General features: G+C 39.7%; 1 protein-coding gene across 5 annotated transcripts in view; it reads right to left on the reverse strand.

The window, feature by feature from the left end:
* KLHL32 (kelch-like family member 32) overlaps positions 1-14,236 on the reverse strand; it is a 95,812-nt gene that overhangs the window by 12,298 nt on the left and 69,278 nt on the right. For all 5 annotated transcript variants that reach the window (XM_010288511.1, XM_010288510.1, XM_010288509.1 and 2 more), the window contains one exon: positions 3,748-4,474. In XM_010288511.1, coding sequence (XP_010286813.1) covers positions 3,748-4,474 — 727 coding nt within the window. The remainder of the gene's footprint in view (positions 1-3,747; positions 4,475-14,236) is intronic.

A 14,236-nucleotide genomic window follows, 5' to 3' on the forward strand; every position in this document is an offset into this window, starting at 1 on the left:
GTGTCCAGATTCGCATGTGCGTGCCATGGAGGATGCAGGGAAAGGGGCATAGTTCAAGTCCTCACTCTTATGGAAAATATTTCCCTCCTTTTATAGGGAATGATTGTTAGTAATGTTGAATTCCAAAGGGTTTGGTGCTTTTTTTTTTTTCTCTTTCACTCGAATATTTCACTTTTCAAGCATGTGGCATGCAATTTATTTGTGAAATGGGTCATAGTGTCAGATGTTAACTGGAGCCTGTAAGATTAATCTTTCTATAAAATTTCAAAACCATCTGCCCAATGCTGTACTGTCAATAGGGGAAACTTATTTTAATGAATTCACATGCACTTTTTAAAATAAGAAAATAAAATAAAAAGTGGGCTGAGAAAAAATTTTTAAAAAGACGAGAAAAAATAATGACACAAATATAAAAATATGTTCCACAATACATGGAGCTCAGAAAACTCAAGAGCTAAACCCACTTCTGCTGACCAGAGGGTCTGACTAGTTCCAGAGTGCAGAAGGCTCCCTCTGAGCCTTCTGGCAGGTTAAAAACCCCAAAGGGGTGGTGGCAGCTTAGGAGTCCCTCTGTCACCTGAAACACCAGCCACCCGTCTCCTACTTCCAGCATATGCTTTCAGCATTTTCTTTAACACACTTACCTGCTGCCTTTGCCATTATTTTATGCTCTATTATTTTTTATTCCTTCTCGTATTTGTCCCAAAGGAGCAGCAAAGTAAAGCCGACAATGAATCCCAATAAAAATAATAGAAACGCCTTTAGTCTAGTCAGCTTTTGATTAGCAAAGCCTTTACAAGATAAGAGGCCGTAGCAGAGGTGCTGATGCTTTGGCTATAGAATAAGTAAACAGTCTTGTGTGGGGGTCATATTTTGATAACTCTCTCCACAAATACGAGGGCTAGAAACTTATATTATCCTATTTAATTTATTCACTTACTAAAAAAACGGGGCACATTTTCATGGTTACCTTGCCAGCTGGTAGTAGCAGCCTGACTTTGAGAGCTCTTGCTGATGACCCATATTTCCCAGAAAAAACAGCAGGGATACAGCTCAGAAACCTCCCTAACTCAGACTAATTTTTTAATTACTTAATATTAGGCCACAGACTTCAAAATTAGGTTCCCTCCTGCATTACTGATTACTGTTATGCTAACATTTTACATTTGATGATGAACAGTGGATTTTTTAAGCAGTGACTACTGATATTTTTGGAAGAATAAAACATGTCTATTATTCCCCTGCCCCTGAATATACACGTACAGCAAGCCACATTCTAGCCCTAAGCAATTAATTAATAATAGAAAGCTAGCTACAGTTATTGCATCTCCATCTACTTTTATTTATAAAATAACTGTATTCAATACACAGAACCCAGTTTTCAATCTGTGAGTACATAATTCAGATCAATACCCTACTGAAGTATTGCATAGGGTGCTCTGGTAATTCATAATAACCTGTCACAATCTAGCAACTCAAAACTGCTAAGCGTTTTCTCAAAAACTATACAAAACATGACCAAAAAGTCCTGCCTATCTTATTCCACTGCAAAAATGTTGCTCCTCACTCTGACTTTACAACAGAAGTTATGTTGGTAGCATTTGAAAATATAAATGGAACAATAGTGATAAAATATTTTTGTTGTTTTGCCCAATTCTAAAGAGTTCATCTAACAGGCTTCCACTTACCTCTTCCCCTGATTCTACAGCTGCATTAGAGGCATATCCTTGAACAGAATAAATGCAGATAGTATTTAAACACACAGGCAGGCAGGCATTTCACTTATGTAACTAAGCACATTAATTAATCCTCAGCATAATTTTCCCTTTCCTAGCATATCTGGAAAGAGTAAAAGTAATCTTCAACCAGTCCCACATTTGACTTAAAAATCTCTATCAAATACTTTCTTGGGGGGGTTTTGTACAGGAAAAAAAAAAAGAAATTAAGAAAAAAATACTACTTTTTTCATGTACCGGAACAAGGACCACACTCTAATGGATGTTTCTAGTGCTCGCTCAATGATTTTATACTAATATATTTAACACGGTTTCCTAAAAAGTCCTGTTTTTCATAAATAGAGACTGACAAATGCAAACCACAAGAGGAGAAGGGGAAAAAAATAAAAATCAAGACACAGCAGTAGTAGCATCCATATGTATTTGAATTGCCTGTCACAGGCACACATCTCTCTCCACTGATAAAACAGGAAAGGTAGTGAATGAACAGGGTAACGCTCTGAACACGCCCAGCTGGTGCCCCAGAGCAGAAGCCCTGTTTCTGTTCCGCACCTGGGTCTCAAAGCCTCCTGTGTGCGCACATCAGGATTAACACACAGCACAAACTTTGCAAGACTCCTTCAATGCCAGTTGTTGAAAGAAAGTGACCCAAAGCACCTGCTAGGGATCCTGGCGATCTTCTGTGTTCTGTCATGCTTTTAATTCCAAAGCCATTTTTCGTTATTTTAGTTTCTATGTGTAAAAATAGATACCTGCTACCTCACCTTCCAATGCTTGGGAATCCATTCCATAAGGCATTTAATCCATATGGGCAGAAAGATACATCTGCAAGGAGCTCCACTAACCTAAATGACATACTTTGAGAATCGTTAGGGTTGGAAGAGACCTTTAAGATCATCGAGTCCATCCGTTAACCCTGCACTGTCAATTCCACCACTAAACGACGTCCCTAAGTGTCACATCTACACATCTTTTAAACACCTCTCGGGATGATGACTCCACCACTTCTCTGGGCAGAAGCACAGCAAAGGCCTAAGTAACGAACTTACTCTTTTGTTCATATACCATCTTTTCACCAGAGGGATCCCAGACTGCATTAAAATCCCCAGAGGGTATATACAGTGAAGATGGCAATCACTGAACATTTTCCTCAAGAGCTGGCCCTATTTAGTCCTTAATTTCCTTATAAATATTACAACCTTATAACCTTCCATGACACACTTCTTACTAAAAGGTGGGGTTGTTTTTCCTGTAGACAGCACCTTGTTCCAAAGCAATAACAGAAAAGTCACTACAAAGATTGATGGCACAGTATCCTCAACTCCCATCAACGTGCACGTGTAAAATAAAGAGTACATCAGACTGAGTTGCAAATGATATGTTAGTTTAAGATTACAAGGCCTATACTTTCATCTAGCTGTGCCATAAAGCTATGATGACTTAAGGCAGTCCTGTGCACTTGTTACAGACAGAGCTGTGCATGATTTCTAACAAAGGTCGTCTTGGCCCATTACAATATCCTCAAGAGCAAGTGGGAGCAGTTCATACACCTGCCTTCAAGCCCTAGGTCTACACAAGCCAGCAAGCACTTAATTCTCCGTTTCATTATCATGAATAAACGCAGTGGTACCAGTCATACAACAGAAACTGGGTCTTGTTTTTTGTTTTTAGGAAGCACACAGAATTTGTCATCTGAAATTTGTCCAAAAGTGCATTATCATTTTGATTCACTGTGATTTAGGAATGGCAACCGGAGATAGCACATACGATATATGCCGCCTAGAAACACAGAGAGATATTTAGCAGACAAAAAAATATCATACAGGTACGAAATGCTGCTATACCTCTAAGCACGCTTGTTTTTATGCTTCCAGGCTTAAATTCTTTGAAATACCCATCTCCTAAGACAAAAGTTATCCTGATATATAAACCTAGGAAGACTTATTAGTTTCATTCGAGACAGTATTTTGGTATTTTGTTAGTACCTCAAACTGTGTGAAACTTTTTCTACCTGATATCCAAAGAAGACCATCCACCACATATCCTGCATGGCATGAGAGCGATCGATCAAAGGACTGTACAAAGGTCCACTTGTTCTTCTTGGGGCAATAGCGTTCCACTGTAGGTAACACTTGACGCAATTCATTTCTGCCCCCTACCGCATAGAGGTACTCGTCCACTGCTCCCAGCACAAAGTGTTCCCGACAGTTCTTCATTGGAGCTATCTCAGCCCAAGAGTTAGTGCGGGGGTCATATCGACAGGCAGTTCTCACCGCACAAGTACGCCCTGTGGAGTGCTCTGCCTCTCCACCAGCTACAAAAAGAAAGTCTCCCATGACAGCAACACAGTGGTGGCTTCTCCCTACAGGCATAGGCGCTAGCTCACTCCAGTTTGCAATCCCTGCGATATGAACGTTCTCTTGATCTACCGGATTGAAGTATCGCAATTCCTTCACTTTACAGATTTCACGTTTTTTCCCACCAATAATGTAAAGAGTGTCTGACTGGAAGCGAGGTTTTGTCCTTCTGGTTTGCCAAACTGGCTGTGCATAGACGCTCTGGTGGTAAGCCAAGGCCTCATTAATAAGTGCTGTCGCAGTTTCACTAGCTTGAACAAGAGGATGAGAAAGAGCTACGGTATGCAGCGTATCCACATCCATAAGGCCAAAGCGGACATACTGGAGAAGTTCATCCATGTACTGGTAGCGGCAGTTGTGTTCCAACCACCTCACAGCCAGCTAAAAGCAGGGGGAAGGAAGGGAAAAACAAGACACCAATTATTTGTGTACAATTCTGTCAAAATTTGGTCTTTTGAAAAGTGGCTTTCATTCTAAGACGAGCTATATATATATACTTGCTTCAGTAGTGGTATCAATCAATATAAAATGTAGTTATGAATGAATGTGAGTCAACATAAAAGATACCAACTAAAACTCCATCTATAACATACATAAAAGTTTTGTTATGGCACCACTCCCCCTAAAGAATTTCCGCAGCGTTATCAGATTGCAATACTGCTATGCAATACTCTTGCCGTGCAAACTGTTAGCGATGCTGTAGGAGACCACTATATCCCAGAATCTACCTGCTGGAGCAATAATATAAATGCAGGGACTGTGTGACCACTGGACGCCATGGGTATACTAGAAAGAAAATTAAGATTACCATCAGATGATTAAAAAAATCTCCCCTCCATCTTTCATTCTATTTATGACAAAATATTGAAGGAATGTAACAAAATACATACCAAATACTTCAGTATTTTTTTTCCTCCTTCATTTATTTTATTCATAAAGTGGAGAGAAGCATAAAGGGACCAGAAATTAAGCCAGAGAACCAGAGAAGAGGCTCTGCTGGTTTGGATCTGACAGAAAGTGGCTAAAACTGTTCAGCAACTGCAGCTGGTATCGACCACCAAAATTAAACATAATCTTTAAACTACATAAAGCATATTGAATCCAACCGGGTCTAATAAGAGGCTAGGAAGAGCCTAAACCATTTTGAAAACTGTTGTGTAAGTTGTTCTTGGAAACCTCCAGTGATGAAGATACCCAGACTTCCTCAGGAAAATAATTCCCATGCTCAGATATCCTCTTCGACAGATTTTCCTCTTACTTACACAGGAGCTCTAAACCCTTCAACTCATTGCTTAATTTTCCAGCTTTGGGTTTATACTCCAGAGCTGAGGGACCCCCACACCAACCCTTGAAATTAATCCATTCATACAGGACGAAAAGCAGTCTGCTACCTTCCTTTTTTTCCTCCACCTCTTACGCATTTCATTATGTGTGTTGCAGTTTCCTCTTCTCTGAATGAAAAAGTCTCTCAATAAATCTTGGGTCACCTTTTCTAAACTTCTGTTGCTTGGCTCACAGTTCTCTGTTATTGAAAGGAAATGTCCCTCTTTCTTAATGCCTGCTGCTGAAAACTGGATAAAATCTTCCTCCTAAGGCTGCAGTAGTAGCAAATAGATTGGAAGGATCACTTTGATCATAAAAGTCTATGCCATTCTTGTTTGTGCCTCGCTACACAAGACTGTTGTGCACTATGATATTGCTGATTCATATTTATGCTTATAACTGAGTACTATTCCCACCTCTTTTTTATGCAGAACTTCCACAAAGTGTCATGCTTTCTCCGCCATTACTGAACTCTCTACTATTTAATTCAGGCCTCTGCTCCAATCTGTCAAGATCATTCTCAATCCTAATTATATTTTCAAATGTGCTTGACCATTCTACTTTCTGATTGTCCAGAAACATAAAACACATATTATTCTTTCATCCAAGTCATTAACAAAGACATTGACTAGTTCTGGATGAGGACAGACTCCTCTACTTGACACTTCATTTCATCCTGACAAAGAACTTGTGGAGCAGGAGTTTCTAACTAGTCGTGCGATAACAGTTTCAGCTAAAATTTACTGCCCCGTATTGCTCGTTGGAATGTCACATGAAGGAGCTGAAAAGAAAGGCTTCTATCTTACTCAGGGCTTTCATATATGCATGGTATACCAAATTTATTGCTGCTTCTGTATTCTGTCAGAGAGGAAAGATGACAAACCAAAACCACCTTCTTGTTAAGATTAATTTGAAACACTTTTGCTCCACTGTGCTGTTCAATCCCTGTGAAACAAAGAATCAATGAAGGGCATCAAAAATTGTAGCAGTAGTTCAGTCAAGTGCTGTATTGAGTTTCAAAATGTGCATTAGCTATTTGTATTTAGACTTGTTAGTAAAAAGGAGTTAATATTTGAAAGTGGTTTTGGACTTGAAATCATTGAGCATTGTATTCACATGTCCTAAATTCACCAAATCCATGTGTCAGGTGTCTCCTACTGAGTGGCAACTCCCTACACCATGTCTTAGGCCATGTGAATCATTCCTCAAAGTCCTCAGAGACACTTAGCTCTCATAATTGACTAGACACTTGAAATTGAAGTGGAATTCAGGCTATCTTCATCATGATGAAAACACCAACTGAATTCATACCAACTGAATGACGTGTGAGTTGTTATACTAAAAGACAAGAATTTACAAAAACTGAGCTATTTGTCATCACTTGCATCCAACAGATTGGTTTATTTTGCTTATAGTTCATGCCTTCACTCACATCTGAAATGGCATTGTGGAGGTATCACCTGTGCTACGACAGACATTACAGACTCTTAAAAGACATGCACTAATGTAAACCAGGTCTTGGTAACCACAAGGCTTTTAAAGGAAGTTTAACAGTAATGCCCATTAACATTTTGGGACTTACGCTTCCTCTTTCCTATATTGTCCTCCCTCCTGCCCCCCAATAATTACTACATAAACACAAAAGCAACACTATATACATTCATACCTTTCAAAGACAGCATCTGCGTTCATTTCTGCATATGGGATGTGTAACGATCTGCAGCAGAAGGGATGGACATGTTCATTACAATAGATTTTCTCCGCTGCATGAAGTTGGGCAGAAGCAACCTGATTCATACTGAGCTTGGTCTGTACTGAGACTATTCCTGGAGTTCTAAAAATGTTTCACTGAAACCAATAATGCTTAATGTTTCTTTAAAATCACAGAATTTCCAAACCACCACAGCAATGGTGCGAAGTGATACAAAGATTTTGTTGGCACTCAGGACGTATACAATCTATTCCTGATCTTGAACCAAAACTTTCTCTATCCTTTCCTACACTGTTTCATCCCCACTCATTGTCCTGCATCTTTATTTATGAAAGCTTTTGAATTTTTCAAAATTAAATTTATTGCAACCTCCTTGGGATCATCTATATGCTGCACCTAAAGGTATCTTTGGTCTACACTACTTCCACCCTTCCCTTCTGACAAGCAACTGGAACAGCAATGGGGAAGGTAAGGTGAATCTGTGATGATCTGTGGCACTCCAAGGCAGAGAAACGGCAATAAGAGTTAAAAGCTATAATGCTTTTATCTCTCTGTCTTCCTATTGATAACAATGACTGTTACTCAATTTTAAATGCCGTAAATTAATTTTGGGACATATTTTAGCAATAACTGTTAGGAATTCAAGCTACAGATGTAGGTATTTCTATGTGTATTCATAGAATACAGGACCAACTCCCAAATTGTGACACAAGGCTATTGAACAGGTCATATGGTTTTAGGAACACTCACAAACTCACTCTTAGACTTACACATTTGTTATGCAGCACACACTGTTACAGTGCTCTCTAGCAGAACATGGTGTCTCACACTACAGAAGCAGGGAAGAAAACGGAGTTATCTGTGTGGGTGAATAGATACTCTAGTCACCGAATGGTTTAGCAGCTACTGGAAGGCTGGAGAAGTTCAAAAGAAAGAAAATTACATTCCAGACAAGTCTTTTGCTTGTAGTAGAGATGGACTGTAATAGAGTTCTAAATTTCCTTCATTGTAAAGGAGGCAAATATAACTCTCATTAACATATGGCAGAAGTGCAAACTTCCATGTAGCGTTACTAAATATACAGATGTTTGCTGGTATGCAAGTTCCACCATCTTTACTCAGCTTTTGTTTAATACAGACTTAGAAACCTGGTGCCTACATAGAAACTCCAAAATACACCCTGTCTATAGACTAATTATAGCGCCTATTTTTTAGCCCCTCTGGCAGCAGTGATTAGCAACTATAATCAGTATTGGCAAAATAAAATCAAAGCCATTATACACTTTATGACATTGCAAGGAGAGACATTCAGACTTCTCTAAGGAGATACCAATAGCACCTGAAATTACAACTGTGTTTTAAAATGCAAACAAGCAAGCAAGCAAAACAAAGACCATCCACACTTTTGAGTTTTAAAATATTTGTATCACTGCTAAATAATTTACAAAAATAAGAAAATACTCCTACTCCTAGTGCCATATAGGCAAATTCTGTTTAAACTGCTAGAAGCTTCTTTTCTATGAATTTTAATGCATGAGCATGTGACAAAAGGAAGCTACAGCCTAGTGCCTATATAAACTTTAATAAATAATATATTTTGCCATATTCATCTTCTAAACTAAGTAAATGACACAAGTAGACCCTCAGAAGGACAGGATTTTCAAACCAGCTTAATTCTCTTATTCTAAAGCCTTAACCCAAAGGATTTTTCTTTTCCAAGGTTACATGACTTGATTTAGCAATGGACTGCATTCTCAAAACAGCAGAAAACAGATGGAAAAATTTATTGTGCCACAGTTGGCGTGTACATCTAAACACACCTGCATGCTGGATTGTGATTTCATTGCATTTCCAGCGGCTGCTTCTGCTTCCAACACGGTGCTTTGACAGTCCAATTCACACAGCCCTGGGGTGCAGCCCTTCCCTCACTGCTGTTAATGGTATATGTGCTGCATACATACCACAGCCAGAGAGGGCACAGAGGCAGTGGAGGTTAAAGCTGAATTTAGAGTTTCACCCCTTGTTGAAGATAACCCTGCAATAAGTAGTTACCTGGTCTTTTGGGCCCCCGGCTATCCCAGGAAACAAAATCTGGCACACCTTGTGCCTTGCCTGTTCAGTGTCCTCCTGCAATCCTCATGCCACTCTGCAGGGAAACATGTCAGATATTCACTTGATATCACAGCAAGTTTTCTAACCAGAAAAGCCAAGCTAGTTTATGAGTGTAAAAGCTTGACATACTCATTAGACCCAGGCTCACTTGGAAACTACCTTAAGTCACAAAGTCAGTGTCAGGGAAAGTTTATGTCCACAGCACTCAGAGAGAAAACGCTTCTCTAAGCCTGGGCTCTGCGAGAGGTGGGGGCCACGGGAACTCCATTAAAGTCATCTCGGTCTGATCTTTAGTTGATGTATTCATGTTGTAGCCACACAGACTGCAAAGGAATTATGCTAGTTTATACCATCTAAGGTTTCTAACAGCTGAAACGAAGACAAAAAGTGACAGTGGTGGAAAAACTGAGGTTTTGTGTGGGTTTTTTTTTTCTTTGTTTGGTTTTTAGCAACAACAAATAAAAGGAAACGTTACATTTCATAAGGTTTCAAAACAATGAATTCCCATTGTCTCATTCAAGCAAGTGGCATTCTTAAGTACAATAATATAGTGAACATCCTCATTTTAGAAGAAAGGATGACTTTAAATATGGAAAAGTGGAGGGAAGTATTTTCTTGGACTAATATCAGATATATTCAACATAAATTATCAGATTTCTGCCTGACAATTTGATGATGATATATACCAGGGAAAGGGAAAGAACACAAACCTCTTCTTTTAACACAAATCTCTCCTGAGCAGTCCTCCTGTTGCTTCACTGAAGCAAAAATGTTACGCCAGAAAAAAAATCAAATTAATATCTTTGCATCATTAGTATATTGGACAGTGCTATAGATCTGCTCCTATTGATTGATAACCCAAAGAGAGTAATGAAAGCAACACAGTTACTACAGCAATCACTTTGAGGCACTGAATGAACTTCAAAAAGCAAAACAAAGTTTACTAGTTCAGTGTTTGAGAATACTAGAAATGTGTATTTTGGCCATAAACTTCCACATGATTTGGCCTCTCCTTGAAGTTTACCTAAATCAGCAAGCCCCAAGCATTCCAGACTGGAACCTCTTGCCTCAAAACCACTGTCTGTCTCAACTGGCTATTGTCAGCACCACCCTGGCTCTTCAAATATCATGTCCAGGAGCAGAACCTATGAAGAAAAACAGGATATTTACTAAAGCTCTGAAACAATGTCCATTGAAGGCTATGAACTTCCAGTTTTTAAAAATGAACAGGGATTTCCAAAGGACCTGAATTTGGATCTCTAAAGGGTCTCAGTCCTTCTCTCTTTCTGGAGAGTACAAAGGACAAAACCCAGAGGGTTTAAGATATCAATTTAAGTATTTTATTTAAGGTGAACTACGTTGGACTGTAGCACCCATTTAAGAAGAAAAACATATGGGTGAAGAATTGTTTCTGGAATAAAAAAACAAACGACCAAATGCAATTTTTCGAAGTCATGAGTTGCACGTGAATATTTTTAGAATTTAGTACATAACCATGTAGCATGGCCTCCAGACTCTCTTTGCAGTTGTATCAATCAGGTACTACCTTACAGTTGTAGGCAGCATGGAAAATGAGCGGCTCAAACCTAGATGCCAGAGAGCCTTAAAGATAGAAATCTTTTTCTTCTTTTCATTTTGAATTAAAAATGTGCATAAAAATAAGACTGTAATGAGCTGCATGTAGAACAATCAAAATTACGAGGTATTTGCATTTCTTTTGCACCTTGAGCCAAACAACTACAAAATTATGCATAAGATTCTCTCAATCTGAACACAGTAAATATTAATAATCTCTGAATCAGCAATGAAATGCCTTTTGCCCCTGAACCTTGAAGAGAGACTTTCCAACTCAAAAAGTTGTCGTACAGTGACTGAGACCATATTTACAAGGCACCAGGCTGAGGCATATGGATGTAGCCTGTGAAAATAAAGCTGTGCCATCCCCCACCCTCTTTACAGAGACATTTTAAAATTACCTGTTTGTCAGTTTTACAAATGTGCGTCTATGTAAGCAGTCCCCTGTGCGGCGCTGCGTTAGCAAGCGGGCACGCTTTCATTTGCACATTCTGATTTTACAATCAGAATTAAAACACTTGCTCTGTTCAGGGTGAGTTGATAAACAGGGATTTTAAAATTTCCTTTCTTTTTTTTTTTTTAATGTGAAAAATGAAAGAAAAATGTTCCTCTAGATGTATTATGCCTTTGGGCTCCATTTGAGGGAAGGAAAAAAAAGACAGAGAAAGCTACTGTGAAGGTCACAGAGTGAAAGAACTTCCTCAGGGCACAGAATAAATTAAATCCCAAGGAAAAAATAAAATGTGATTTCCAGAGTGTGAGGCACAAACTCAAAATGACAATGATTGACAGCCAAACTATATCCGTGCAATATCGAAGACTGCACGTTCTCATTTACCTCAGTGTAGCCAGCAAGCGCCCATTAAACATCCGTCTGATGCCCAAATTAACCTTCTTGGCAAACTGAAAGAGGCACAAACTATCATAATCAACCTTTCATTATCACAGCAGCCTCTAGTTAAAGGGTCAGAATAATTGTGCCATCAGAGCCCTGATTGTTTTCAATCAACAGACGACTGGAGTGACAGCTCAGTGATGGAGTAGTTTGATGAAACCGCACCAGGCCTAATCAGAGCAGATGAAAGGAAGGCATGATTGGTGCAAATGAACAGTCGTGCCTCTCTTTTTCATTTACAATCTGAAATTACTCTTAAATTTACAGGGTTTTTTCTCCCTTATGAGTACCTCTGAAAGAATGTTTGACTTATTATGAGTTCTGACAGTGCAGAGTTATAAAACACAGGTAGGGTTTTCAGCCCAGGCTTTAAGTGGGTATTCAGCATAATTTTAACAAATTCACTCTTGAAAAGCACAAAATGACTAAAGGCTTCCGATGACCTAACCTTTCAGTGCTGTTTGATTAGCAGAACAATTTATCACGGCTCACATTCTTCATGATAAGATTAAAAAAAATGGGCAAGGATCTCTCGCAAATGTTTTCTCTTAGCCAATATATTTATTGTGTTATTGCTCTCCTGTTCTCCCCCCCACCCCCATACACACACACGTGCGAAAAAAAATTTAAGAACACTGCATTAATAACCCTTCTCCTCTTAGAATGAATACCAAGCAAGGGATTGTTTGGAGATGAAAGCAGAGACCAATTATCATGCCACTGACAGCATCAACATTTCTTTTTCTGGTGGGGTGTTCATTCCCACATTCTAAGGGATGGAAAATGAACCAATCCCACTAGGTGTTTCTTACCTTACTCAGCAGCACAGAATCACAAATGAAAAGAAGAAAAAAGAAAAATTGGGGGCTGCTTTGGCAAAATTCAGACAGAGTAGAAGATTCAAGTTTCCTGCACCTCCTCAGCTACGGTTTGCTTCCCTTGCCAGCCTCACCCAGCTCCAGCCATGTGGCTTCCCATCCTCACAACAGCGCTGTAAGGAAGGTGCGGTAAATCAAAAAAACCTCTTTGTACCTCTGAAGGAAGCAAGTATTGCAAGTGACAAGTGGTAAATCTTTGTTCTGTGATCTTGGTCATCATCAAATGTTCTCTAGTCTGTCAAGCATCACAAAATGCATACCAACATTCAGGTCAGCATACCAAAACAAAAAAGCAGCTTAGAAGCAAAGATTAATATTTGCCTGAAGGGAGAGTGGATAGAGAAGACTGATCCACACACCAAAGGTTTTCAAGAAATTTTGTTTCCTTTATCTTTTCCTCACACTACAGAACGGAAGTTTTAATTCCTTAAAAGTTTGGGGCTGTAAGCAGAACATTCACCTAAGTGGAAAACACCCAAGTGCCCTCAGCTGAAGAAGCTGTGAGCAGGCTTGCAGATCCTTGCTGACACAGAGGACACCATTGTTCCTGTTTCACTTTAATTTATTGAAGTCTACTGTTGCTGTAAATAGGTTGAAAGGACCAGGCGCTCTGTGCTTTTTCTTTGTATAGTGAGGAAAGTCTTACTACCCTCAGACAGCATGAAGACTCCAACCCAGCCCAATTAAGGAAGACCTATTAGCTCCAAGTCCTAGATAAAAGAAGCATGAGAAAAGTTGCCCAGTCTGTCAGTAAGTTGGCAAGCACTTCCCCCCGGTGCTTCCACTCGCTTCACAGCTGAGTTTCACCTTTCCTCCCATTTCAAATATTAAAACACCTAACCTTTTCCAAGTATAAAGACACTGTTTATAATATACATATGGATTTAGTGAGCTCTTGGGAATGATCCCAAAACATTCCTAACACGCCAGTAAAGAAGGGAAGTAACAGTTTGGAAAGCTGCCACCACGTGCTTTGTTTGTTGGATGGAGCAGAGAGAAGGCTCAGAAGCAAACATGCTTCTCTCTACACAAATAGCAAAGTCTCACATTCGCAGTGTCCCCACCACAAGAATCACACCACATATTCAAAGATGCTGTCATTCTGTTATCTGTCCCCAACCCCTACCCAGCCATCCCCACACTAGTGCTAGACCCCTGCTTCAGCAGTGGCCCTGGCTTTGGGTAGAAGGGAGGACAGCTGAAGTGCGTTCCCAAACTGGAGTCTGAGAGCACAGCTGGCAGGAAGGACAAAACGTGCATCCTTCCAGACCCAACCGAAATCACTGCCATCCAGTCACAGACCCACAGCTTCACAGATGGACAGGGTTTATAGGACTGAGGGATCAGACAGTAGGCTCAGGCAAGAGGGAAGCCAAATATAAATGAGTTATGATTTCAGGAAATACGTGGCCCAAAAGCAAGATTAGAGAACCCCAAGGTTCACCAGATCTGGAAAGTGAAAACATTTGTTAGTCTGGGTCCCCCTGGCCTCTTATCAGTCTGCAAAAAATGCAGTGGATTTGTCCAGAAGGAAGCTGGAAGCTCTTGATCTGCTAAATAAGAAATCCTATACTTTTGGGTTGGAGTTTGGCTGGTTTGGGATCTACATGATGTCAAGATGACAACCTGCAACTTTCAGAACAGCAGCC

The sequence above is a fragment of the Phaethon lepturus genome, unplaced genomic scaffold, assembly GCF_000687285.1.
Source record: "Phaethon lepturus isolate BGI_N335 unplaced genomic scaffold, ASM68728v1 scaffold3696, whole genome shotgun sequence".
Lineage (NCBI taxonomy): Eukaryota > Metazoa > Chordata > Aves > Phaethontiformes > Phaethontidae > Phaethon > Phaethon lepturus.